This window comes from Felis catus, chromosome A1 (assembly GCF_018350175.1).
Source record: "Felis catus isolate Fca126 chromosome A1, F.catus_Fca126_mat1.0, whole genome shotgun sequence".
Classification (NCBI taxonomy): domain Eukaryota; kingdom Metazoa; phylum Chordata; class Mammalia; order Carnivora; family Felidae; genus Felis; species Felis catus.
In genome coordinates this window covers 29,422,202-29,450,083 of record NC_058368.1, presented here as the reverse complement: position 1 = coordinate 29,450,083, position 27,882 = coordinate 29,422,202, and the positions used below count along the sequence as shown (strand labels likewise).

The 27,882-nt window shown below is 38.1% G+C and overlaps 1 protein-coding gene across 5 annotated transcripts in view; it reads left to right on the top strand.

Moving 5' to 3' along the window:
* The window catches only part of WBP4 (WW domain binding protein 4), a 76,999-nt gene that overhangs the window by 19,455 nt on the left and 29,662 nt on the right, over positions 1–27,882 (top strand). The window contains exon 10 of one of the 5 annotated variants that reach the window (XM_045053699.1): positions 11,563–11,581. The exons of the other annotated variants lie outside the window; for them this stretch is intronic. Coding sequence (XP_044909634.1) covers positions 11,563–11,566 — 4 coding nt within the window. The 3' untranslated portion in view covers positions 11,567–11,581. Of the gene's footprint in view, positions 1–11,562; positions 11,582–27,882 lie in introns of those variants that run through there. 5 annotated transcript variants of the gene reach the window in all.

Sequence of the window (27,882 nt, the reverse complement as noted above, 5' to 3'; positions counted from 1 at the left end):
CTCGAACTCACAGACTGTGAGATCATGACCTGAGCCGAAGTTGGATGCTTAACCGACTGAGCCACCCAGGCGACCCAAAAATGTGGTTATTTTAAAAAGTAAGCTAATGATTGGGTTTTTTAATAGAGATGCCAATATATGTTTATTTTAATTCCAGTATAGTCAACATACAGTGTTATATTTGTTTCAGGTATACAATATAGTGATTTAACGATTCTGTATATTACTCAGTCCAGGCTAATGATTATTTTGATTCCTACCCAAACATAGCATTTCTTTTTTTTTTTTTTTTGAATGTTAAATATTTTGTAGTTTAATTGAGTTTAATTGAATCGGAGTACAAAGCTTATGCATATTAATTTGTAGCTCATTAACATATTATGTACATATTACAAACAAAACCATTCTAGACAATACTGGGTTTCCAAAGAATTTTTTTTTATATATATTTTTTAAATTTAAATTTTAGTTTTTTAATTTACATCCATATTAATTAGCATATACTGCAACAGTGATTTCAGGAGTAGATTCCTTAATGCCCCTTACCCACTTAGCCCATCCCCCTTCCCACAACCCCTCCAGTAACCCTCTGTTCTCCATATTTAAGAGTCTGTTACGTCTTGTCCCCCTCCCTGTTTTTATATTATTTTTGCTTGCCTTCACCTGTTTTGTATATTAAAGTCCTCATATGAGTGAAGTCATATGATATGTGTCCTTCTCTGACTAATTTCGCTTAGCATAATATCCTCTAGTTCCATCCACGTAGTTGAAAATGGCAAGATTTCATTCTTTTTGATTGCTGAGTAATACTCCATTGTATATATACATATACCACATCTTCTTCATCCATTCATCCATTGATGGACATTTGGGCTTTTTCCATATTTTGGCTATTGTTGACAGTGCTGCTATAAACATTGGGGTGCATGTGTCCCTTCAAAACAGCATACCTGTATTCCTTGGATAAATACCTAGTAGTGCAATTGCTAGATCGTAGGGTAGTTCTATTTTTAAGTTTTTGAAGAACCTCCGTACTATTTTCCAGAGTGGCTGCACCAGTTTGCATTTCCACCAGCAGTGCAAAAGAGATCCTCTCTCTCCGCCTGCTCGCCAACATCTGTTGTTGCCAGAGTTCTTAATGTTAGCCATTCTGACAGGTGTGAGGTAGTATCTCATTGTGGTTTTGTGTTTCCCTGATGAGTGATGTTGAGCATTTTGTCATGTGTTGGTTGGCCATCTGGATGTCTTCTTTGGAGAAGTGTCTATTCGTGTCTTTTGCCCATTTCTTCACTGGATTATTTGTTTTTTGGGTGTTGAGTTTGATAAGTTCTTTATAGATTTTGGATACTAACCCTTTATCTGATATGTCATTTGCAAATATCTTCTCCCATTCTGTCAATTGCCCTTTAGTTTTGCTGATTGTTTCCTTCGCTGTGCAGCTTTTTCTTTTGATGACATCCCAATAGTTCATTTTTGCCATAGCATTTCTTGTGACCACAGATTCAGACACTAACTCATACCATTTATATATGAACATTGTCACACTCACCATCCTTATTCTGTCAGAGAAACAAATACCTGCATATTTAATGAAGGCTTCCATAGATCTGAAGAGCAGAAAAAAAAGCTTATTTTGTTACTGTCTTGAAAATGGTTTATTGCAGTTCAGCAAAGTTTTAAAGCCAGTATTCAAGAAACAGAACAGTTGTATCAATTAAACCAGTATCATGGTAGGGATGTTACCTGATTTGTATTACTAGGTTTGTATTACTAGCTCACATGTTTAAATTACTGTCTTGAGAGTATTTACACAATAAAAGGAAGACTTCACTCCCAGCTCCACAAATTAGTGTTTCTTAAATGTTTAAATCTTCAGGTGAATAAAAAAAAGTACGAGTTAGCAGTTTTTCTTCAAAATATTAATGCTTTGAGATGATAGTTTAGATGACTACTCTGTGGATACTTTTACAGTGAAATTATTTATAGTTAAAACTGTACTTTAATGAAAAGATTGTATTTTTTCATAAGATAGAGTAACACAAGTTTTGGCCAGCTTTGTACCGATGGTTTGACTTACAATTTTTCAACTTTACAATGGTGCAAAAGCAATAGTCATTCAATAGAAACCACACTTCAAATTTTGAACTTTTTCCTCGGCCTAGCAGTACCCTGCCATACAATACTCTGTACACTGTCAGGCACCCATGCAATCTTGAGGGTAAACAGCCAGTATACTTAGAACCATTCTGTTTTTCACCATCAGTATGGTATTCAATTAATTATATGAGATATTCAATACTTTATATAAAATAGGCTTTGTGGTGAATGATTTTCCCCAATTTAGGCTACTGTACATGTTCTGAGCTCATTTAAGGTAGGCTAGGTTATGATGTTAAGTAGACTAGGTGTACTAAATGCATTTTCAGTTTACAATATTTTCCATTTACAGTGGATTTATCAGGGCACATAACCCCATCATAAGGGAAGATCTATATGCAATTCTAATAAAAATTAATTCTGTAGGGGGCACCTAGGGTGGCTCAGTCAGTTAAGCGTCCAACTCTTGATTTTGGCTCAGGCATGATCTCACGGTTCATGAATTCAAGCCCTGCATTGGGCTGTGTATTGACAATGCAGAGCCTGCTTGAAATTGTCTTTCTCCCTCTCTCTCTACCCCTTCCCTGCTCCCACGCTCTCTCTACTTCTACTCTACTCTCTACTTCTACTTTGAAAAAACAATTTTGTAACATACCATAGTATAGATTAGAACTGCTGTCAAAATGTTACTATTGTTATGAGAGTTTAGGTTGTATTTGTGATAATAGATAAAATGCGTTCAATGCAGCATACTGCCAAGCACCATAAGCATACTGACTGTATATACTGAAATTGCAGAAATAACAGGCTGCATTACTTCAGCCCCTGAATGATTTTTTAAGTGACTTACAATAGGAAAGTGGTCTTACTATACCAACGTTTCTTAAAGTTAAGATTTCTTGAAATTCGACTATTTGGTTTTCTGTGTGGTAAGTGTTCTGTATGTAAAACCATGCTTGTTAAATTTTAACATTGTCAGTCATTTTAACATGTGATGGATTATGTCTGACTTCGCAAGTAGATAAGCCTAATTTCTTAAGAGGTTCCCCCCTAAAAATAACCAATATATTTTGATTATGGAAAATTTTTGAAATTGAAGAAAAGTTTAAGAATAACTGTTTAGTTACCCAGAGATAATAGTAACATTTTGGAGTATCTTCCTCAGCTTTTATCTTTTTCTCTACTTAGTATTGTATTATTAATATCCTTGTACTTTGTTAAAATTTTGTAAATGTTATTTTTTTTTAAGTTTATTTATTTTGAGTCGGGAGGGTCAGAGAGGGAAGAGAATCCCAAGCAGGGTTCACACTCCCAGCATGGAGCCCAGTGCGGAGCTTGAACCCACGACTGTGAGATCATAACTTGAGCTGAAACCAGGATTTGGATACTCAACCAACTGAACCACCCAGGCGCCCCATAAGTGTTATTTTTAACTGTTACATAATATTAATCTTTTAAGATGTGCTTTCATTTTACTCAGCCATTCCGTTAGGCAGTTAGATTATTTTTGCACATTTTGTTGTCATAACATTCTGATTACTGTATAGATATATCACTCTGTACACATTCCTGACAATTTCTAGAAATGGAATACCTGTTGAAAGGATGTGAACATGTTGAAAATCTTGATTCACAGTGGGCAATTACTTTCCAGAAAGAGCATACCAATCTATACTCCATCGGCAGTTTCTGAAAATGTCTGTCCCATTGGACCCTTTCAGCATTAGCTATTTCTAAATTTTTAAGTATTTTCTATTCAGCAAAAAATATCTCATTTTAGTTTTCTTTGATTTACTCATATAAATTTTTTTCGTATATTAGTGTTTCGTATTTACTCTTCTGTAAATTATTGGTAGTCCCTGTAAATTTTTCCATTGAATTATTAGTCTTATTTCTGTAAGTTCCTTTTGTAGTACAGATGCTAACCATTGATTAGTTGTAGGTATTGTGGATTTTCCACATCTCTAGTTTGACTGTTAATTGTGTTTATAATGGTTTTAGATGTGCACAATTTCATCAGGTTTAACTAGTCCAATTGTTTTTCCTTTTGTGATCTATTTTATTGATGTCATTTTCCATACAGAAGTCAAATATGTACTTGTATTTCCTTTTGGTTTGTGTGGTTTGTCAACTATTTAATGCATCATATGAGATGAGATTCTAAAGTAGTTATTTATCCTACCTGCCCAACTAGTTTTGCCAGTACCATTCTTCCCCAGTTTTATGTACCATTCTTTCCCCCACTTTTTTAAGTGACACTTATTTTTTAATCTTGTCTTTTTTTAAGTTTATTTATTTATTTTGAAAGAGAGGGCATGCACACAAGTGGGGGCAGAGCATAGAGAGAGAGAGAGGGAGAGAGAGAATCCCAAGGAGGCTCCACACTGGCAGTGCAGAGCGTGAGGCAGGACTTGAACTCACAAATCCACGAGATCATGACCTGAGCCGAAGTTGTATACTTAACAGATGCTTAACTGACTGAGCCACCCATACGCCCCTAGTCTTGTGTTTAATTCTCGAGTTTACCAGTTTGTTTCTAGCTGCTTTTTTTGTTCCATTAGCCTATCTATTCTTGTGATAGTACTGTAAAGATGTCATTATTGTAATTTAATTACATGCTTTTATACGATATGTTCTGACATCTGGTGGTATGTCTTTTATTTTTTTTAATTTTCTTAAGTAGTTCCTTCCTGTTTTTCTTTTTTTTTTTTAATTTTTTTGAATATTTATTTATTATTGAGAGTCAGAGCGTGAGCATGGGAGGGGCAGAGAGAGGGGGAGACACAGAATCTGAAGCAGGCTCCAGGCTCTTGAGTTGTCAGCACAGAGCCCGATGCGGGGCTTGAACTCACAAACTGCGAGACCATGACCTGAGCCGAAGTCGGACACCCAACTGGCTGAGCCACCCAGGCGCCCCATCCTGTTTTGTTTTTCTTTTTATTCTTTTCCAGACAAATTAAGTCCTTTTGTAAATGTTCAACAGCTACAATCTAATTTTAGTCAAAATGATTGAAATTATATTTTACTTGTTGAATTTGATTTTTAAAAAATTGACATGTTTTCAATATTTTATGTTTTCACCCAAAAACGTCGCATATCTGTTTTTACTCAAATCATCAGGTATGATTCTCTACACAACTTTTGTAGCTGCCTCTTTGTGAGTCTCATACTTGCATTCTTGAATATAGGCAAGGTAGCCATTTAGTCTACCTTAGTTCACTTCTGCACCCAAAAAAGTAAAAACAGTGCCTGGCACATAGTAAATGCTTAGTAAATGTTAAGTACGTAAATTTTTACATGTTTAGCTTTTTTTAAATTGTGGATTTAACCCATATTTTCTACTATTTTTTAAACCAGTAATTATAGTATGAATAAGCTTGAGTCCAATTGTGGTGCTGAATTATTGTATTATTTATAAAACTTATTTTTTTGAATCTTGGGTTTTTCATGAAGAAATTTGTTTGCAAATATTTTGTAATCCTTTTTCTGCTGATTTTACTTCCGATTTATTTCATGTTCTATTTTAGTTAGATTTTCATACTCTGTGGTATAGTGATGAAAGTGAGCATTTATGTTTTCTGATTTCAGTGGAAATGTCTCTAAAATTTATATTAAGGATTATATTGACTATTGGCTTAAGTTAATTTTTATTATGTTGAGGAAGCATGCTTTATTTCCAGATTTTTAAAGGATTATTAACAGGGACACCTGGGTGGCTCAGTTGGTTAAGCTCCCGACTTTAGCTCAGGTCATGATCTTGCTATTTGTGAGTTGGAGCCCCGCATCGGGCTCTGTGCTAACAGCTCAGAACCTGGAGCTGCTTCAGATTCTGTGTTTCCCTCTTGGCTCTGTCCGTCCCCTGCTTCCATTCTGTCTCTCTTTTTCTCTCAAAAATAACAATTAAAAAAAAAGGACTATTAAGTAGCTTTTGATGAATTTCACTGGTGATAGCTTTAATGGTGGTCTATAGTTTAATTGTGTTTTTGTTAGATGTGTGATATCGTTATCAGATTTTTGTATACAACTTATGCTAAAGTGAATTAGGTAGTTTTCCATTTTTATTTATGCTTTTTTCCCCCCAGTAACTTTGCAGTATCTTTTTTTTTTCCAGTAACTTTCCATTCGTTCATATTCTAGAATACAAGTTTCTCAGCAATTAGAAAGTTTAAAAGAAAATACTAGTATAGTCCTCTGGTCCTGGAATTCTAGGGGAGTTAATTTTTTTATAACTTACTGGTTTCTTGCTTACCATCTTCGTGACTGTGGGCAAATTGCCTAATGTACCTAAGCCTCGATTACTTCATCTGTAAATGCCATAATAATAGTTCTAATTTCTAATTTATTGTGAGGAATAAATTAAAAAGACAAATCAAAGGCACCTGGGTGGCTCAATTGGTTTAGCAACCAACTCTTGATTTCAGCTCAAGTCATGATCTCATGATTCATGGGATTGAGCCCCACATCCAGCTCCATGCTGACAGTGCGGAGTCTGCTTGTAGTTTCCCTTCTCCCTCTCTCTGCTCCTTCCCCACTTATGCTTCCCCCCCCCAAAATAAATAAATACAAAGTAAAAAATAAAAAGCAACACAGCATCACTATGCAGTTGGTCTCTAGAACATCTAAATACTCAATAACTTACATGCTTGCAGCTGTTCTTGGGGAGTGGAGGATTCTCGAGTACTAGGTTTGGTAATTTATATTTTTCCCTAGAATCTTTTTTTTTTTTTAATGTTTATTTTTGAAAGAACGTGAATGGGGAAGGGTCAGAGAGAGAGAGAATCTGAAGCAGGTTCCAGTGTCTGAGCTGTCAGCACAGAGGTCAACATGGGGCTTCAGCTCATGAACTGCAAGATCATGACCTGAGCCAAAGTCAGACCCATTATTGACTGAGCCGCACAGGCACCACTCCCTAAGATCCCATCAAAGCTTAAATTTTAAAACATATGGTAATACATTGAACTTTCTGTATAGCTTGAGTTTTTCAGGTGTTAATGCCTCCTTTTGTTTTTATTTTTTTGTTTATTTTTTTAATTATTTTTTAATTTACATCCAAGTTAGCATATGGTGCAACAATGATTTCAGGAGTAGATTCCTTAACCCCCTTAACCCATTTAGCCCATCCCCCCTCCCACAACCCCTTCAGCAACCCTCTGTTTGTTCTCTATTTATAAGAGTCTCTTATGATTTGTCCCCCTCCCTGTTTTTATATTATTTTTGCTTCCCTTCCCTTGTGTTCATCTGTTTTGTATCTTAATTAAAGTCCTCATATGAGTGAAGTCATACAATATTTGTCTTTCTCTGACTAATTTCACTTGCCATAATACCCCCTAGTTCCATCCGTGTGGTTGCAAATGGCAAAATTTCATTCTTTTTAATTGCCGAGTAATACTCTATTGTATATATACCAACTGAGCCAACCCTCAGGGTGCTCCATTGTATGTATATATACCACATCTTCATGATAGCCATTGAATTTATGGATGGCTTTGAGCAGCATGGACATTTTAACAGTATTCATTCATCTGATTCTTGAACATGTACTGTCTTTGCATTTGTGTCGTTTTCAGTTTTTTCATCAGTGCCTTGTACTTTTCAGTATACAGATCTTCCATCTCTTTCGTTAAATTTATCACTGAGTATTTTACTGTTTACGATAATATGTAAATGGGTTTTTATTTTTTTTAGATATTTTGTTGTTAAATGCATGCAAACAACTGATTTCTGGGTGTTGATTTTGTATCATTCAACTTAACTGAACTCACTGATTAGTTCTAACAGTTTTTTGGTGGAGTCTTTAGGATTTTCTATGTATAATATGTATCATCTACAAACAGAGACACTTTTCCTTCTTCCTTTGTAATTTGGATGTCTTTTATTTATTTATTTATTCTTGGCTTGATTGCTTTGGCTAGGACTTCTGGTACTATGTTGAATGGGAGTGGTAAGAGTGGGTATCCTTGTCTTGTTTTTCATATTACAGGAAAGCTTTCCATCTTTCACCATTCAGTATGATGTTGGCTGTGGGTTTATCATATATAGCCTTTGTGATTTTGAAATATGTTCATTCTACATCCAGTTCATTGAATGTTTTTTATCATGAAAAGATGTACTTCGTTAGTTTTCCTGCCTGTTGAAATTATCTTTCATTCTGTTAATGGTATATCACAATTCATTTGCGAATGTTGAACCATCCTTGTATCCTGGGGATGAATCCCACTTGGTCATGCTGTATGATTCTTTTAATGTGCTGTTGAATTCAGTTCACAAGTAATTTGTTGAAAATTTTTGCCATCTATATTTATCAGGGATATTTGTCTGTAATTTTCTTTTCTTGTGGTGTCCTGCTCTGGCTTTGGTATTGAGTAATACATGCCTGCTGTAATGAGTTTAGGAGTGTTCCCTTCTCTTCAATATTTTGTTAATTACTGTTAGTTCTTCTATAGTTGGTAGAATTCACCAGTGCATCTGGTCTTGGGCTCTTTGTGTTGGCATTTTTTGATTACTGGTTCAATATCCTTATTACTGGTCTGTTCAGATTTTCAGTTTTATCATGATTCAGCCTTAGTAGGTTGTGTGTTTCTAGGAATTGTATCCATTTCTTCTAGGTTATCCAATTTGTTGGTGTACAGTTGTTCATGGTAGTTTCTTATGATGGTTTGTAGTTCTGTGGTGTCTATTGAAATGTCTCCTCTTTCATTTCTTCTGATTTATTTGGATCTTTTTTTTTTCCCTCGGTCTAGCTAAAGGTTTGTTAATTCTGTTTTTCTTTTCAGTGAACCATCTCATAGGTTTCTTAATGTGTTCTATTCTGGCTTCTGTTTCTGCTGTGATCCCTGTTATTTCCTTCTTTTTGCTAACTTTGGGCTTAGTTTGTACTTTTTTCTAGTTTTAAGTTGTTTGAGATATTTCTTTTTTCTTAACATAGGCATTTATTGCATAAACCTCCCTCTTAGAACGACTTCTGCAGCATCCTATAGTTTTGGATATGTTGTGTTTCCTTTTATATTTCAACATTTTTTTTTTTTTTTAATCTCCCTTTCCTTCTTGGCCTTGTTAGCTGTTAAGCAGTTTGTTTCCACATTTTTGTGAATTTTCTAGATTTTTTCCTGTTGACTTCTAGTTTCTTGCCATTTGGTCAGAAAAGATACTTGGTATTATTTCAGTCTTAAACTTGCTAAGATTTGTTTTCTGACATATGATCTGTCCTAAGGAATGTTCCATGTGTGCTTGAGAAGAATGTGTAGTCTGCCGTTACATAGAATGTTCTGTAGATTATATTGGATCCACTTAGTCTAAAAAGTATGATCAAGTCCAGTGTTTCCTTGCTGATTTTCTGTCTGTGTGATCTATCCATTATTGGAAGTATCATACTGTACTCCCCTGCTATTTATTGGAGTCTGTTTTTCCCTTCCAATCTATGAATATTTGCTTAATTTATTTAGGTTCTGCAATTTGGGGTACATACATTTGCACCTTGATGACAATGATATAATTATTATGTCTTTTTGATGGAATGACCCCTTTTCATTATATAATGGCTTTTTTTTTTTTTTTTTTTGGTGTCTTGATATCATTTTTGGCTTAAAGTCTGTTTTGTCTGCTATAACTATAGTTATCCTTGCTTTCTTTTGGTTTCCATTCTCATGGAATACTTTTTTCTGTCCCTTCACTTTGAGCCTGTGTGTGTCTTTAAATCAGATGCAAATCTCTTACAGGCAGCATATGGTTGGTTCTGGTTTTTTGTTGTTTTTTTGTTTGTTTGTTTTTAATCCACCTAAGCATTCTGTGTGTCTGTGTGTGTGTGTGTGTGTGTGTGTGTGTGTGTGTATTTTTTTTTTTTTTTACAATTATTTAGTTTTTTTTTTAATTTTTTTTTTTCAACTTTTTATTTATTTTTGGGACAGAGAGAGACAGAGCATGAACGGGGGAGGGGCAGAGAGAGAGGGAGACACAGAATCAGAAACAGGCTCCAGGCTCTGAGCCATCAGCCCAGAGCCTGACGCGGGGCTCGAACTCATGGACCGCGAGATCGTGACCTGGCTGAAGTCGGACGCTTAACCGACTGCGCCACCCAGGCGCCCCAACATTTATTTAGTTTTGAGAGAGAGACAGAGTATGAGCAGGGAAGGGACAGAGAGAGAGGGAAACACAGAATCCCAAGCAGCTCCAGCCTCTGAGCTGTTAGCACAGAGCCCACATGGGGCTCAAACCCACAAGTCATGAGATCATGACCTGAGCTGAAGTTGGACAGTCACCCGACGGAGCCTCCCAGTTACCTCTTTTCTATATATCTTTTTAAGATTGTATTTTTAAGTACTCTCTACACCCAATATGGGGCTTAAACTCACACCCCCAAGATCAAGAGTCATATGCTCCACCGCCTAAGCCAGCCAGGCGCCCTAGCATTCTTAATCTTTGATTGGAGAATTTAATATATAATTGTTTTTTGGCTATTTTGTTGTTCCTTTTCCCACCCCCACTCTTGCTGCTTTCCTTTCTGAATTCATAGTAATATGCCTTGCTTCCCTTCTCTTTATCTTTTGTGAATCTACTTTAGGTTTTTGTTTTGTAATTACTATGGTGTTTTTATTAAAAATTTTATACATATTATAGAGTACTTTATACTGATAAAAACTTCAATCACATACAAAAAGTATCTTTTTATTCATACCCTCCTTTTATGGTTTTTGATGTCACAATTTATACCTTTATGTGTTGTGTATCCATTAACAATTGTTTACACTATAACTGGGGTTTTGTTTCGTTTTGTTTTGTTTTGTTTTGTTTTGTTTTGTTTTGTTTTTATTGGAGAGAAAGAGACAGAATCCCAAACAGACTCCAGGCTCAGTACAGAGCCCAGCGTGGGACTCAACCCCACAACCCTGAGATTATGACCTGAGCTGAAATCAAGAGTCAGTCGGCTTTACCGACTAAGACACCCAGGCACTATTTTTAATTGTATTTGTCCTTTAACCCTTATACTAGAGCTGAGTTTAACACACCATCATATTATGATATTAGAGTATACTGAATCTGACTATATGCTTACCTTTACCATTGTTTTGTATGTTTTCATATATTTTCATGTTAGTAATTAGTAGCTTAAGCTTTTATTTAAGCTTAAAGAACTGCTTACAGCACAGCACCACTTTAGTGGTGATAAATATCCTGAGTTTTGGTTGTGTTTTGTTTTTTAATTAAAGAAAGTATTTATCTCACCTTCATTTCTGAAGGAGAGTTTAGCTGGGTATTCTTGTTTTCCAGTTTATTTCTTTCAGCAGTTTGAATATACCATCTCTTTTCTGGCTTACAAGGTTTCTGCTGAGATCTACTGATAGCCTTATGGAATTCCCTTATATGAGAGAAATTTTTTTTCTTGCTGTTTTTAAAATTCTCTCTTCATTTTTGATTTTACGTTTATTAAAGTGTGTCTTAGAGAAGATCTTTTTGGATTGAAACTTTTAGGTGACTGGTTAGCTTCAACTTAGATGTACAGATCTTTCCCTACATTTGGTAAGTTTTCACCCATTATTTTTTAACTTATTTCTGATAATACCCCTTCGTTTATTTTTCTTTAACTCCAATACAGTTAATATACAGTGTTCTATTAGTTTCAGGTTTACAATATAGTGATTCAATAATTATTCTATACATTACTCAGTGCTCACATGATCAATGTACTCTTAATCCCCTTCACCTGTTTCACCCATCCCCCCCACTCCTCTCCTCTGTAATCATCAGGTTCTCTGTAGTTAAGAGTGTTTTTTCCTTTGTCTTTTTTGTTCTTTGTTCATTTGTTTTGATTCCACGTATAAGTGAAATCATGTGCTATTTGTCTTTCTCTAATTCATTTATTCTACTCCCCCGCCATTCCCTCACATTCAAGATATATGGTGTCATACTTTATTTACATGCTTTTATTTTGTGAATCCCTTGACTGGTTTATATAGATATACCAAATCTTACTGCTTTTGTGCTTCCTGCTTTTCTTACTCCTACTTATGGTCTTTCCACTCAAAAAATTTCCTTTAACACTTCTTTGTTTGTTTGTTTGTTTGTTTGTTTTAAGTAGGCTCCACACCCAATGTGGGGCTCAAGCTCACAACCTTCAGATCGCATGCTCTATCAACTGAGCCATCCAGGCACCTCCCCACCTTAACATTTCTTGTAGGGATAGTGATGAATTCCTTAATGGTGATGAATTCAATGGTGGTGGTGAATTCCTTAACTTTGGGAAATGCTTTATCTCTCCTATTCTGAATGATAGCATTTCTGAATAGAATATTGATTGCAGGGTGTTTTTCTTTCAGCATTTTGAATATATTGTGCCACTCCATCCCATCCTGCAAAGTTTCTACTGAAAAATTTGCTGAAAGCCTTATTTTGTCTCCCTTGTATGTAACTGTTTTCTCTTGCTACCTTTAAAATTCTCTATCACTACTTTTTGCTGTTTTAATTACTGTGTGTCTGGGTGTGGACCTCCTCGGGTTGATTTTGTTGGGGGCTCTTTGTGCCTCTTGGATATGGATTTCTGTTTCCTTCCCCAAATTCAGGGAAGTTTTCAGCTATTATTTCTTCAAATAAATTTTCTGCCCCCCTTTCTCTCTCCTCGTCTTCAGGAAACCCTATAATGTGAATGTTATACTGGATAGTGTCACCAAGTTCCTTAAGTCTATTTACATTTTTCCCCCCTGTCTCTCCTGTTCAGCTTGATTGCTTTCTGTTACGTCTTCCAGGTCACTGATCTATTCTTCTGCTTCCTCTACTATTTATTCCCTTTAGTGTTTTTTTAATTTTATTTATTGAGTTCTTCATTTCCCATTGGTTCTTTTTTATGATTTCAGTCTTTTTTTCAAGGGTCTCACTGAGGTCCTCCACTCTTTTCTCAAGTCCAGTATCTTTATGACAATTACGTTTAAGTTCTCTGTGAGGCATATTATCCATTTTTTTTAGCTCTCTTGTTATTTTGTCCTCTACTTTCATTTGGGACATATTTGTCTGTCTACTCATTTTCTCTAACTCTCTCTGTCTATTTCTGTATGTTAGGACAGTCAGCTACATCTCCTGCTCTTGAAAGTAGTGGCCTTAAGAAAAGGTTCTGTAGTACCCTGCAGTGCAGTGGCCTCCTGTTCACCAGAAACTGACACTTCAAGGGTGTCTCTTATGTGTGTTGTGTGCACCCTACTGCTGTGGCTGAGCAGTTTGCCTTCAGAACAGTCACCTGCAGTGGCTCTGTTTGCCTGTTGGGGGCAGGGTTTCATTCATGTGTCATAAGTGAGCCAGTCTGGGGCTGCCTTGGGCCTGAGTTGAGTCAGACCAGACATTTACCAGAGGTTGGGTAGCAGCAAAATGCAGGGTACTTTCCCTATGTTGTCATCTGAGAAGCTTTCGTTGATGGGCGGGGCCTGCAGTCAGACCTAGTGTCTGCCCACAGCCTGCTGCTAGGGCTGCCGTAGGGCTGGTGTGTCTGGTTATCTTATCCTCAGGGCAGGTGAGGAGTCAAGGGCTGGTCCCTGTCAAGAGCTGCTTGCTTACTGTCAGGCTTGAGGCACTACTTTGGATGTACTTAAGCCAAGGGCATATTGGAGGGGGCTCGGTCTTTGAGAGAATACAGGGGCAGGGGCGCAGTGTTAACAAGGTTTTGTAGGTCTGTTGTGGTAGGAGACCTGGAGCCACTTTAGGAAACTATTACCACAGGGCTGGAGGGGACCAGTCCTCAGGAGAGAGCAGTGGTGGGGCTCAGTGCCAGCAAAATTTATACTGATCCGCTACAGGAGGAGCCCTGCTGGGTCAGGGGGCAGGTCGTAGAAGGAGGAAAGTATCAGCACCACACTGATTCCCACAGTATCCATGTGGCTAGGCTGGGGGTGTAAGGGAGGGAAATGGTACCTGCCACCTTCTTTGTTCCTAGAAAAGTCTCCTAAAGATCCCTGCCCCACCAAAAGATCCCTAGTCCTCTAGCACATGCTCTAAAACTAGTAAATAAGGCTCTTTCCTATATATGCCACACATTTTTCCATCTGCTGCTTCTGTGCTTTTTCTCGGTGCAGGGCTATTTGTTGTGCTGTCTCTTTAAAGGTGGGGGCTCAGTTTTCCTGTTGACCTCCAGCTCTCCCACAGCCAGGCTTGCTGATTTTTAAAGTTCAGATGTTAAGCCCACTGATTGTAAGAACTTGTGAAATTAGGCCCCCCTGGTTTTCAAAAGCCAAATGTTACAGGGATTCATCTTCCCAGGGCAGGTTCCCTATGCCTGGAGTGAGTGTCTCTCTACCTTCTCCACGCCCACAGCATCCCTCCCTTCCGTAGTCTTGCCAGTCTGACCGTGTCTCTCCATCCTTCCTACTCTGTTTGATGTGGCCTCTTCTCTACATTTAACTGTGGAGAGTCTGTTCTGCCAGGCTTTGGGTCATTTTCTGGGTTGTTTACACTGATGTGGATGTTATCTAGTTGTATGGGACAAGGTAAGCTAAGAATCATCCTACTCTGCCATATTCCCCTAAGTCCTCCAGCCATTATTGCTTTAAATAAGCTTTGTAATCCTTTCTCCCTCCCTTTTCCTTCTGAGATTCTAATGATGCATACATTATACATATACATATACACTGCAGTGGAAGCTGGTGTCAGGGGTTGGGCTAGGGTATACAGGTGTGCAGCTAGAGGAACTGGCTACAGATGAGCATGATCAAGCAGGCCAGTGACAGAAGATAAGGCTTGATTCAGATCCAGAAGCAGCTTCAGGGGACCTAGCTGTTAGCATGATCTCCTGTGCTGTAGTGCCTTCACCTGTCCCTGGTGTGCACATTTCAGTAGAGACTGGTAATGGGTGTTAGGGTGGCCCCATTTTTTTTTTAAATTTTTTAAATTATTTTTGAGAGAGAGAGAGCATGCAGGGAAGGGGAGGGAGAGGAGACACAGAATCCTAAGCAGGCTTCATGCTGTCAGTACAGAGCCCAATTCGGGGCTCGAACTCACAAACTGTGAGATCATGACCTGAACCAAAATCAAGAGTCAGATGCTTAACTTAGACACCCAGGCGCCCCAGGGTGGCAACATTTAAATGCACAGCTAGCCCTAAGTGTACAAATAGCAGTGGGGGGGTCAGCCACAGATGTCTACACTGGCATCTTGCACTTGCACAGAGGCCTGAGCTGGCAGTTAGTGTGGTTCCAGGCTCTGGCAGAGGCAGGGGTGGAGGGACTCAGGCAGTTGGCATCAGGGAAAGCTAATACCTCTTGGGTGAAATACCTGGTGAAAGTCTGGAGTAGTTGTGCTATTTAGTTAGAAGTAGGAGCCATTGGTTCGTTCTTCAGTGGCAAAAGCTGCTGAGTTTGTAAAGCAGGTCACCGTGAACCACAGTCACTCCTGCTGCATGACTGTTCTTGGTAGACCCTGCCTTTTTTCCTTGTTCCTATCCATCTCAGTACATCTCAGCTTTGCGAGTCTGAAGTGAAACTGAAGTACTTCCTGCAGTACCCCAAAAGGCTAGATAAGGTGGTCACTCACTCCTCTCTTGATACCCTGGTGAAAGGAACTTTCTAGCTGGGAAGTTTCCTCTTGACTCTGATCAATGTCACCTTGGCAAATGAAATGATACAGGCAACATGAAGAGAAAGAACCTTCTCTTTTGCAATTCTCAAGGTTTTTTTTGTGCTGCTAAAATATCTTAAGAGGACTCCAGAGTTCTCCCAGAGCTGTTTTTGTTTACATATAGCTCTCTATTTGTTGATCATTTTATGGGGGAGCAGAAGCTTAGGTCTCCACTAAAGGATACATTTTTACTTAATGAATCAGCTCTTGTTTTTAATTGTCTATTTTATTATGCTTCTAGTTGTTAATGGATTTTCTGTTTATCCATTTTTACTTTTATTTTTCTAATTTTGTTACCCTGACTTTTCTTAAGTTTCTTTATTTTTGTTCTTTCTTCAGATAAACACTTAGACTGTTGACAGGGCATGAGAAAGGGATGTTTTTGTTTCTTAACCAAAACAGTTAAAGTTGTTCGATCTCTGAATATAGTTATGCCCATATATTGCATAAACTTTGAATGAAGGTTCCGTAATTTCATGGTTTATGGAATAGTTTAGTATTGTATTTTTGCTCAGTTTTTGATTTGGTGGTTTTCCAGGAGAGTATTTGTTTTTGTTAACCTTAAAAATAAAACTGCCAGTTATTTTACCAACAAAAATGGGTTTATTCGGGAATAGCAGAGAATTGCATTCCAGGACTAGCAAACTATGGCAAAACCATAGGCAAGTCCACAGAACAAAAGAGAGAAATGCTCTTTTGTAGAAGAAAGATACTGGGAAGTCTGTTATAAACAAACAACAACAAAAAAAAAAATCCATTAGAATAAAGTGGGAACTTGGAAGTATAGTGGCTTTTCATTGACTGGGTTGTGATGGTCTCTCATTGGCTGGACTGTTGTTGCAGGGGTGGGGATAGAGAAAGAAAGCCTTCCTCCTACTGGGATACTAAAGTGGTATCCTTGTTCTCTTCCTGTAGGGTACCACTCCCTGGGGAGTGGAAGGGTGTGAAAGTTCCCCCTGCTGGCCTCCTGACTCCATTCTAAATGAAGTGTCCTTTTATTAATTGTCATATCCTTCTCCCCACTTTTTTTTTTTTTTGACTCAAATAAGACAGAAGTATATTTTTTTCTGTAATATGCAGAGATCAAAGGTGATTCAGAGCAGGTAAGTATCTGTATTCCATAAAATCATTCAGTGATGCAGGTTCTTTCCATCTTGTTGTTCTGCCATTCTCCAAGATGTTGTCTGTTGGATTGTCAAAACTGGGTCACCACCATATCCATGTTTCTCCCCTGAGAAAGGAAAAAGAGTGGTGGAAGACACATCCAGTGTTGTAAGGCCAAGACTCCGAAGACCCATGAATTGAACTTAGTTTACATGGCTGGGCATACCTAACTGCAGGAAAGGCTCCAAAATATAGTCTTGAGAAGCCATGTGTCCAGCTAATACCCTAATACTAGGGAATAAAGGGAGAATGGATTTAAGGGATTACTGGATCCTAGGGTAGTTCTGTTTTTTTTTTTGAGGAATCTCCATACTGTTTTCCCATAGTGGCTGTGCCAGTTTGCATTCCCACCAGCAGTGCACAAGGGTTCCTTTTCTCCACATCCTTGCCAACACTTGTTTTTTCTTATATTTCTAATTTTAGACATTCTGACAGATGTGAGGTGATGTCTCTTTGTGGCTTTAATTTGCATTTCCCTGTTGATCAGTGATGTTGAGCATCCTTTCGTATGTCCAGTGGCCATCTGGATGTCTTCAGAGAGATGTCGTAATGCCCATTTTTTAATTGGATTATTTCTTTTTTTGGGTGTTGAGTTGTATCAGTTCTTTATATATTTTGGATATACCTACCGTTTATTGGATATATCATTTGCAAATATCTTCTCCCATTTGGTAGGTTGTCTTCCTGTTGTGTTGATTGTTTCCTTCACTGTGCAGAAACATTTTATTTTGATGTAGTCCCAGTAGTTTATTTTTGCTTTTGTTTCCCTTCCTTCTTTTAGGAGATATATCTAGAAAAATGTTCCTATGGCTGATGTCAGAGACCGTACTGCCTATGCTCTCTTCAAGGATTTTTATGGTTTCATGTCTCACATTTAGGTGTTTAATCCATTTTGAATTTATTTCTGTGTATGGTGTAAGAAAGTGGTCCAGTTTCATTCTTTTGCATGTAGCTATCCAGTTCTTCCAACACCATTTATTGAAGAGACTTTTTTCCATTGTATATTCATTCCTCCTTTGTCGAAGATTAATTGACCATATAATTGTGGGTTTATTTCTGGCTTTTCTATTCTATTCTTTTGATCTGTGTCTGTTTTTATACCAGTACCATTACTGTTTTAATTACTACCACTTCATAATGTAACTTGAAATCAGGAATTGTGATACCTCCAGTTTTGTTTTTCTTTTTCAAGACTGCTTTGGCTATTTAAGGTCTTTTGTGGTTCCATACAAATTTTAAGATTGTTCGTTCTAGTTCTGTGAAAAATGCTATTGGTATTTTGATAGGGATTGCATTAAATCTGTAGATTGCTTTAAGTGATAAAGACATATTCTCACTAAAGACAACAGTATTTGTTCCTCCAACCCATGAACATAGAATGTCTTTCCATTTTGCATTGTCACGAATTTCTTTCTTCAGTGTTTCATAGTTTTCAGAGTATAGGTATTTCACCTCTTCAGTTAAGCAGATATTTTATTGTTTGGGGTATAATTATAACTGGGATTGTTGTCTTAATTTCACTTTCTGCTACTTCATTATTAGTGTATTGGAATGCAGCAGATTCTATACAGTGATTTATATCCTGCAACTTTACTGAGTTAATTTATCAGTCTTTAGGCTAGTTTTGTATGTATAGTATATTGTCTCCACATAATGACAGTTTTACTTCTTCCTTCCCAATTTGGATGCCTTTTATTTCTTTGTTGTCTAATTGCTTTGGCTAGGACTTTCAGTACTGTGCTGAATAAAAGTTGTGACATGACATCCTTGTCATGTTGTTGACCTTAGGGGAAAAGCTCTCAGTTTTTTGTTGAGTATGATGTTGGCTAAGGGTTTTTCATATAAGGCTTTTGTTAAATTGAGTTATATTCCCTCTACACCTGTATTGCAAAGGATTTTGTATACATACATGGATGTTGTACTTAGTCATATGTTTTTTATCCTTTATCTTTTGAAGTGACATATCACGTTGATTGTTTTACAAATATTAAACCACTTTTTCATTCCGAGAATAAATCCCACTTGATTGTGGTGTATGATTGTTAATATGTTGTTGGATTCAGTTTGCTAATACTTTGCAGAAAATTTTTGCATGTATGTTCATGAGAGATACTGGTCTGTAGTTCTCTTTTTTTGTGGTGTCTTTATTGGTTCTGGTATTACAGTGAATGAATTTGAAAGTTTTCCTTCTTGTATTTTTTGAAGTAGTTTGAAAAGAATAGGTATTAACTCTTTTTTATACAGTTGGTAGAATTCACCCATGAAGCCATCTGGTTCTAGACTTTTTGTTTTTTGGAAGTTTTCTGATTACTGATTCAATTTCATAGCTTGTAACTGGTCTGCTCAGTTTTTTTTTATTTTTCTTCATTTAATTTTAATAGCTTATATGTTTCTGTGAATTATCCATTTCTTCTAAGTTGATTTGTTAGTATGTAGGTTTTCATAGTATTATTACAATTGTTTGTATTTCTGTGGTGTTGGTTATTTCTCCTATTATTGATTTTGTTTATTTAGGTCCTCTCTTTTCTTTTGAGTCTGGCTAGAGATTTATCAATTTCCTTGATCTCTTTCAAAGAACCAGTTCCTGGTTTCATTCACCTGTTATTTTTTTAGTTTCCATATTATTTATGTCTGTTCTGAGCTTTGTTATTTACTTTCTTTGCTGTTTGGGGGTTTTGTTTGTTCTTTTTCTAGTTCTTTAGGTATAGGCATAAGATTAAGTTGTTTGAGACTTCTCTTGCTTCTTCACATAGGCCTGTTTTGCTGTAATCTTCCCTCATAGGACAGCTCATTTCATCCCAAAGATTTGGGGTGATTATGTTCTCATTTTCATTTATGTCCATGTAATTTATTATTTCCTCTTTGGTTTCTTGTTTGACCCATTCATTGTTTAGTAGCATGATATTTGACCTCCATATATTTGCCCTATTTCCAGATTTTTTCTTGTGGTTGATTTCTCGTTTCATACCATTGTGTTCAGGAAAGATAACCTGGTATGACATCGATCTATTAATCTATTACCTTCAATTACTTCCTTTTTGTTTGCTATTAACTATTTTATGCATTTTGGTGCTTCTATTTTGGGTGCATAAATATTTACAGCTGTTATTGGATTTTCCCCTTTATTATTATATAGTGTTCTTTGTCTCTTGTTACAGTCTTTGTTTTAAAGTCTGTTATGCCTGATATAAGTATTGCTACCTTGGCTTTCTTTTGACATCCATTTACATGATAGATGTTTCTCCATCCCTCACTTTCATTCTTGAGGTGTCTTTAGGTCTAAAGTGAGTCTCTTATAAGCAGCATATAAATGGGTCTTGGTTTTTTATCCACTCTGTCACCAGTGTCTTTTAATTGAGGCATTTAGTCCGTTACGTTCAAATACATCAGTATGTATTTATTGCCATTTTTTACTTGTTTTCTGGTTATTTCTGTAGATTATTCTCTGATCCTTTCTTGTCCTGTCATGGTTTGTTTGCTTTCTTAGAAATACATTTGGATTTCTTTCTCTTTATTCTTTGCATATCTATTACTGGTTTTTGAGTTGTGGTTATCATTAGGTTTATATCTTCTGCATATATTCTGTATTAACTTGATGGTCACTTAAATTTGAACCCCTTCTTTATTCCTCTACCCCATTTAAGTATATGGTGTTATATTTTACATCTTTTTATTTTATGATTCCTTTGATTTTTTTTTTTACAGAAATATTTTACTGCTTTTGTGTTTCTTACTTTTCATACTATGATTTATGGTCTTTAATTCCCAGAGAGGCTCCTTTAATACTTCTTAAGGGGTTGGTTTAGTGGCCATGAACTTTTTTAGTTTTTGTTTGTCTGAAAAACTCTGGGGGCGCCTGAGTGGCTCAGTCAAAGTGTCTGATTCTTGGTTTTGGCTCAGGTCATCATCTCACGGTTTGTGAGTTCAAGCCCCGTGTTGGGCTCTATGCCGCTGATACAGAGCCTGATTAGGATTATCTTTCTCTCTCCGTCTCTCTCTGCCCTTCCCCCCCTTACTCACACTCTTTCTCTCAAAATAAAGAAATAAACTTGAAAAAAAGAAAAGAAAAGCTATGTCCCTGCCTCTATTCCAAATGATAGCCTTACTGATTAGAATATTCTTGGCTGCAGATATTGCCCTTGCAGCACTGAATATTTCATATCACTCCCTTCTGACCTGGAAAGTGTCTGCTAAAAATCCACTGATCGCCTTATGGGTTTTCTCTTTTATGTAACTGTTTTCTTTTCTCTTGCTGCTTTTAATTTTTTTTTCTTTATTGCTACTCTTTGCCATTTCAATTATTATGTATCTTGCTGTGAACCTTATTGGATTCAATTTTTGGGGAGATCTCTGTGCCTCTTGGATCTGGATATCTGTTTCCTTCCCCAGATGAGGCAACTTTTCAGCCATTATTCTTCAAATAAATTTTCTACCCCCTTTTCTCTGTCTTCTTCTGAGATCCCTATAATATAAATGTTATTACATTTGATGGAGTCACTGAGTCCACTAAGACTGTTCTTAATTTGCATAATTCTCTTTCCTCTCCTTTGCTCAGTTTAGTTACTTTCCATTACTCTATTTTCCAGGTCATTAATTTGTTACTCTGCTTCATCTAGCCTGCTATTTATTCCTTCAGGTGTATTTTTAATTACATTTGTACCCTTGACCTCTGGTTCTTTATCTCTGTGTTGAGGGTCTCATTGATGTTCTCCACTCTTCTCAAGTCCATTGAGTATCTTTATGATTTTTTTTAAACATTGATTCATTTTTGAAAGAGACAGTATAAGCAGGGGAGGGGCAGAGAGAGAGAGGGAGACACAGAATCCGAAGTAGGCTTCAGGCTCTGAGCTGTCAGCACAGAGCCTGATGCGGGCCTCAAACCCATGAACTGCAAGATCATGACCTGAGCCAAAGTCGGACGCTTAACCGACTGAGCCACCCATGCGCCCCATCTGATGATTTTTTTTAAGTGTATTTTGAGAGAGACAGAGACTGCATGAGTGGCGAAGGGGTAGAGAGAGAGAATTCCAAGCAGGCTCCACACTGTCAGTGCAGAGACCAACGTGGGGCTCGAAGTCATGAAACCGTGAGATCATGACCTGAGCTGAAGGCAAGAGTCAGACGCTTAACCGACTGAACCGCCCAGGCCAACCCAATCATTATTTTTTTTAACGTTTATTTATTTATTTTGAAAGAGAGGGGGTGCACACATGAGCTCAGGAGGGGCAGAGAGAGAATCCGAAGCAGGCTCCATGCTGTCAGTGCAGAGCCATATGTGGGGCTCAAACTCACAAACTATGAGATCATGACTTGAGCCGAAATCAAGAGTCAGACACTTAGCTGACTGAGACACTCAGATGTCCCCTGTGATCATTATTTTAAATTCTCTATCAGGCATATTACTACTGTCCATTTGACTTAGCTCTCTTGCTGTGGTTTGGTTCTATTCTTTAATGTGAGAGATGTTTCTCTGCTTCCTCATTCTGTCTTTCTGTGTTGTTTCCGTGTGTTGGGAAGGTCAGCTGCTTCTCTTCTTCTTAACAATAATAGTCTTATGAAGAAGAGGTCCTGTAGTGCCCTGTAGTGCAGTGTCTTCTGTTCCCCAGGGCCTAGCACTTCAGAGAGTGTTTCCTTTATGTGTGTTCTCTGTGAGTCTTGACCTCTTTTGCCCTCAGTCCAGTTGTTTGCCGAGTCTGTCTTTGCCTGTTGTGGGCAGCATTTGGTTCCCAGCCTTTTAAAGCGTACAGTGGTCTGCTTGCAAAATGAGACCTGTCCCCCACAGGAACTGAGGTTTCGCAAAACCTGTGGGTCTGGAGATGTGGAGTTGGCACGATTTGCACCAGACTTCTCAGGGAGAGGGGCTGTAGCTCTGGTATTAAGGCAAATGTGACTGGGAAGGGCAGATCCACAAAGTGTAGAGGTAGGTGCAGCGGGGCTTGGTATAAGCAAAGTAGGTAATGACTGCCAGCATCACTGGTTCCCTCAGGTGGCCATTGTTTATGCTAGTGGACAGGGGAGGGAAATGGTGCCTGCCAGCTTCTTTGCTCCTGGAGTTTCCTTGCAAGCCCTGAGTCTCAGGGCCATGCTGTGAAATGAGCAAATCACTTTCTCTCTTGTCTGTTCCCGGTGTTTTTCAAACTACTGGTTCTACGCTCTATCTGCCTGTTGTTTGCTGTGCTGTCTCTTTAAGGGCACAAACTCAGCTTCCTAATGCCCTCGGGGTTCTCCCAGAACTGAGCCCTCTTATCTTTAAAATTCTAGGCTTTAAGCCTCACTGGTTGTTAGAACTCACAAAATTCAATCCCTCTCACTTTAAAAGACAAACGTTATGAGGATTCATCCTCCGCATTTATGGCCTCCTGGCATAAATGTCTAGTTTTTGCCCTTCTCCACACCTACTGACTTTCTCCCCACCACAGATGGCCACAGTCCATTCTACTCTCAGACCACATCTTTGCCTTTTCTGCTTTCTTCAGTGTGGCCTCCTCTCTGCCTTTAGTTGTGGAATTTGTTCTGCCCATTTTTGGATCGCCTGGTTATTTACACTGACGTTATTATCTGGTTGTATCCATGGGACAAGGCAAGCTGAAGGTCTTCCTACCCCACCATCTTCCCAGCCAGCCCTCCACATTTCTCCCTTTTGATCAAGTTTCTTTGAAAGTATCACTGATAAGTGTGCTTGGTTGTCTCATTCAGTTAAGCAACCAGATTCTTGATCTCAGCTCAGGTCTTGATCTCAGAGTCATGAGTTCAAGCCCCATGTTGGGCTCCACACTGGGTATGAGGCCTACTTTAAAAACAAAAAAGTATCACTGATCAAGTCAGGTTTTCCATATTCAGTGTGTTTATCCCTCAGAGTCTGGAAGAACCTTTCCAGGTTGTCATGTGTAATATCAGAAAGAAAGTGTATAACAGTTGGAAACTACTTAAAGCCACATTTGATTAACTAGGAAAGTTAAGAGGAAGAAACTCTGAGGTACTCCCACTTAAAGTCCCAGTCTTCTTCAGGTTCTAAGTGTTGGAGGTCATCTTAAAGTGTTGGGCCAACATCACTTTATTGGGTACACTTTTTTTTTAGTTCAATAGGCAAAAAATATATAAAACTTAAAATAATTTACACAAAACAGAACAATTCCAAATCATATCATGGTTCCAAACCAGATTCCAAACCAGGACTCTTGGTCTGAAAGTAGCCAGGTGAAATATTTTTTGGCACTTATTCCAACTTAGGGGAGAATTGTTCTCCCTGTGAAGGCAAACCTGGGCTTGTGTATGCCTCCTTTCCAGAAGTCCCCACTTAAAGCAACCATGAAAACACAATAGTAGATACTGCACACTGAAAGAATTAACCAAATGCATTTTGGAAGATACAGTGGAGGTATAATCATGAAGCAAAAGCTGGTGAGCTTTTTGCAAAATAGCAAAACTTGAAATTTCGACTTTTTTAAAATGTTATCTCAGAAGAAGTATCTAGAACCAAATGTGTTATTAATAATACAGTCAGTAAGTTTGCAAAATTAGAGACCCATTATTTTGGATAAGACTCTAACGTCAGTTAATGGTTTAGATGAAATAAAACTGTGAATTCTGAAACTTCTGACCCTTTAAAAAAGCAAGTAAAAAATTAATTTGTCCTAGGATCATGATAAGGCTTTTTCCTAAAAGCCATAATCAGAAGAAGGGGGTTTTTTGCAAGGGCTTGAGAAATGCAGATGAGTACCTTGTCTTTCCATGAGAGAGAAGAAAGTGAGAAAAAGGTATTCAGCCTGGTCCAGACATAGGGAAAACTATGTCATCAGATGTCATCTGCTTCAGTTTCAGCAAATCTGTACCTTCAGGTCACCAGGTGATGTACAGATCCAGTCAGGGTTTGGTTCCTTCCTTCCTTCCTCCCTCCCTCCCTCCCTTCCTCCCTTTTTAATGTTTGTTTATGTTTGAGAAAGAGAGACAGAACACAACCGGGGGAGGGGCAGAGAGAAAGGCAGACACAGAATCGGAAGCAGGCTCCAGGCTCCCAGGTGTCAGCACAGAGCCTGATGCGGGACTCAAATTCATGACCCATGAGATCATGACCTGAGCCAAAGTCAGAGTCTTAACTGACTGAGCCACCTAGGTGCCCCAGGTGCTTTCTTTACATGAACCAAAAGTCTATTCCCTGCAGTTTGGAGGCATAAGGATTGTAGTTCCCGATAAGAGCCTTTCTAGCAAGGTAGAAGAGTATGTGGAGGTGCATTTTCCAGCAGACAAAATCCTCAGTTTGCAAGATGTGATACTTAAGGTCTTTGTCTCCTCCAAAGTGCACTGTGAAAAACATGTACCAAAACATGGTTATTTTTGATAGAAGCAATTAGGTCTTTACAGTGTTGAAATATATTTTCTTTCTTTTTTAATGTCTATTTATTTTGAGAGAGCACGTGTGAGCAGGGGAAGGGCAGAGAGAGAGGGAGAGAGGGATCGCAAGCAAGCTCCGTGCTCAGCCCCGAGCTCACAACTGTGAGATCATGACCTGAGCCAAAATCAAGAGTTGGATGCTTAAATGACTGAGCCACCCAGGCGCCCCTATGTTCTTTTATTAACTGTGCGTCAGAGGAGGCAAGAGCCAAGTGTATTGGAAATCCTGTGACTGTCCCAGAGAGTGAGAGGTTTTGGTCAGGGTTTTTGGAGGGTCTCTACAAATTGTACCAGTTGAGTCTCATTAGTGCTGTTACTGTATGTGAGTAACTCTGAGCATTAAGGATGGTATGCACAATGAAAGTGTTCTAAAACTGGCCAAACAGCATAGATTTGTTAAAGCACCTGGCCAGTAAAAAGGATTCCCCACTCACTGTGAAATTTGAGAGGGGTTCCCAGGTAGAGATAATCTCAGAATTTTAGCCACAGAAGCATTATTGGCTTGTCTACAAAGGAAAGCTTTGATTCAGTGAGAAAACATGCAAACCATGACTAAAACATTTACCCATGAGAGGGACAAGTTGTATGAAATCCATTTTTACAAACAGGTTTCCCTGGAATGTACTTTGGAAAAGTGGGACAAGTGATTTAGGCACTTTTTGCTGCCTTATTAACTTTCCTCACCAGTATTGGTTGAGGAATGCTATTATTTTATCAGTAAACCACAGGTTTAAAGCATATACAGAGCTAAGTATTAGGAATCTTAGAACTACTGGTAAGACTAGATTGTTATTTAGTCCAAACCAAAGTTGTCTTTTTATCAAGCCAATGATTATTACATTTCAAATAGTGTTCCTGCTTGCCTGGGGCCAATTGTTAGATATCACTTGTCAGTTTTTCCAGATTATCATTTGGGATAATATCCCTGTGGACTTGATAGAGGTTTGGCTATTGGTCTCCTTGAGTGCAGCATTTTTGGCAGAGGTATCAACGAGGTGGTTTCCTTTGGCCTATGAGAGAGTTAAGTCTAGAATGCCTAGGAACCTTAATAATAACTAGAGTTATTGACAAAAGTACAACATCTGATAAATTTTGGACATAAGTCATTTTTAGTTTCATTGGAAGTAAGGACACCTTGTTTCTATAATATTCCAAAGTCATACCCAAAGGTATACCAACTGTCAGCTTAAACGTTTATAGTTTTACCATTGATTAAGGTACAAGCTCAAGTAAGGATGTGTACCTCAGCTTCTTGGGTTGAAGTAGTCAAAGGTTAAAGGTGCCACCTCAATGACTTCAAAAGGAGTATGCAGTAATATACCAAGCACAAGATTTACCATTTTTATCCTTTAAATAAGAACCATCAGTAAACCATGAAAAATCTGCATTGGTTTAAGGAATTTCCTGTAAATGGTCACAGGGAATCAAAAGGTGAGCTGTCAGCATTAAGTAGTCATGAGGGGTTTCATCCATGAAGGAGGGGAGAATAAGAGGGTTAAGGTTATTGCAATGAGAAAGAGTTATATCAGGAGCAGTTAGAAGGATTTCGTATGAGGTGAGCAAGAATGTGAAGAGAATTCAGGAGGGCTTCTGCTGCACGGGCACGAGGACACATGAAGAGAATCCCCTATTTCATGAGTGGCCTTAACTAAAAAAGCAGTGGCAGAAATGGCTCTGAGGCAAGGGGGGGATATCTCTGTGCCACAGGGTCTAGTTGGCTTTAATAGCATGTGGGTGGGTCCATGATGGTCCTCATGTTTTGGGGTGAGTACTCCAAGGGCCTTCCCTTCCCTCTCATATATGAAGGAAAAAGGGGAAGTTGATAATTAGGATGTCCAAGAGCAAGGGGCTTTATTAGGCTTTAAGTTCTCAAAGGCCATGTCATCTTTCCAAATAACAGGGTTATGTTTGTCACTTTTTAATAAAGCGTGTAAAGGTTGAGCCATTATAGAGAAGTTAGGAATTCAGTTTTGACAGTAGCCAGCCAGTGCAAGAAAGCCTTGTAATTACTGCTTAGTTTTAGATTGGGGGAAATTCAGGATGCCTTGAAGTCCACCTGGATCCAAATGTAGTCCTTATTTTGAGATCAGTTGCCCTAAGTGTCTAACCTGAGTTTGAGCAAACTGCAATTTTTCTTTGGAGATTTTATGTCCCTTTAAGGCCAGAGAGGCATATCATCTACATTTTATAAAACAGACCTGCAGAAAACTTGATATCCAAATCAGCTTTTAAGGTTGTGAAAAAGAAGTACCCTGGAGAATTACTGTCCAGGTGTATTTCCATTCTTTCCAGATGAAAGCAAAAAGATACAGGCTATCCCCATCAACTTTAATACTAAAAATGTGCTTTTTAAGTCGATTACAATGAAAAGTTTTCTTTCAGTAAAAATGGTTGCTAGTAGCATATGGGGGTTACCAATAACAGGGTGCCAAGGGATAGCAGTGTTATTTATTGTTCAGAGATTTTGGAAGAACCTCCATCCTTAGCCTTTGGTAAAGTACTTACTACAGGGAATAGGGAAGAGGGATAGTGAGGCCCTGGGCCTCGTAATCTAGTATTACAAGTTTGAATCCTGAAAGGGCTTCTTTACTTATCTGGTATTGATTAATTATAAGATGAGGTTTTGAGAACACTATGTGAATC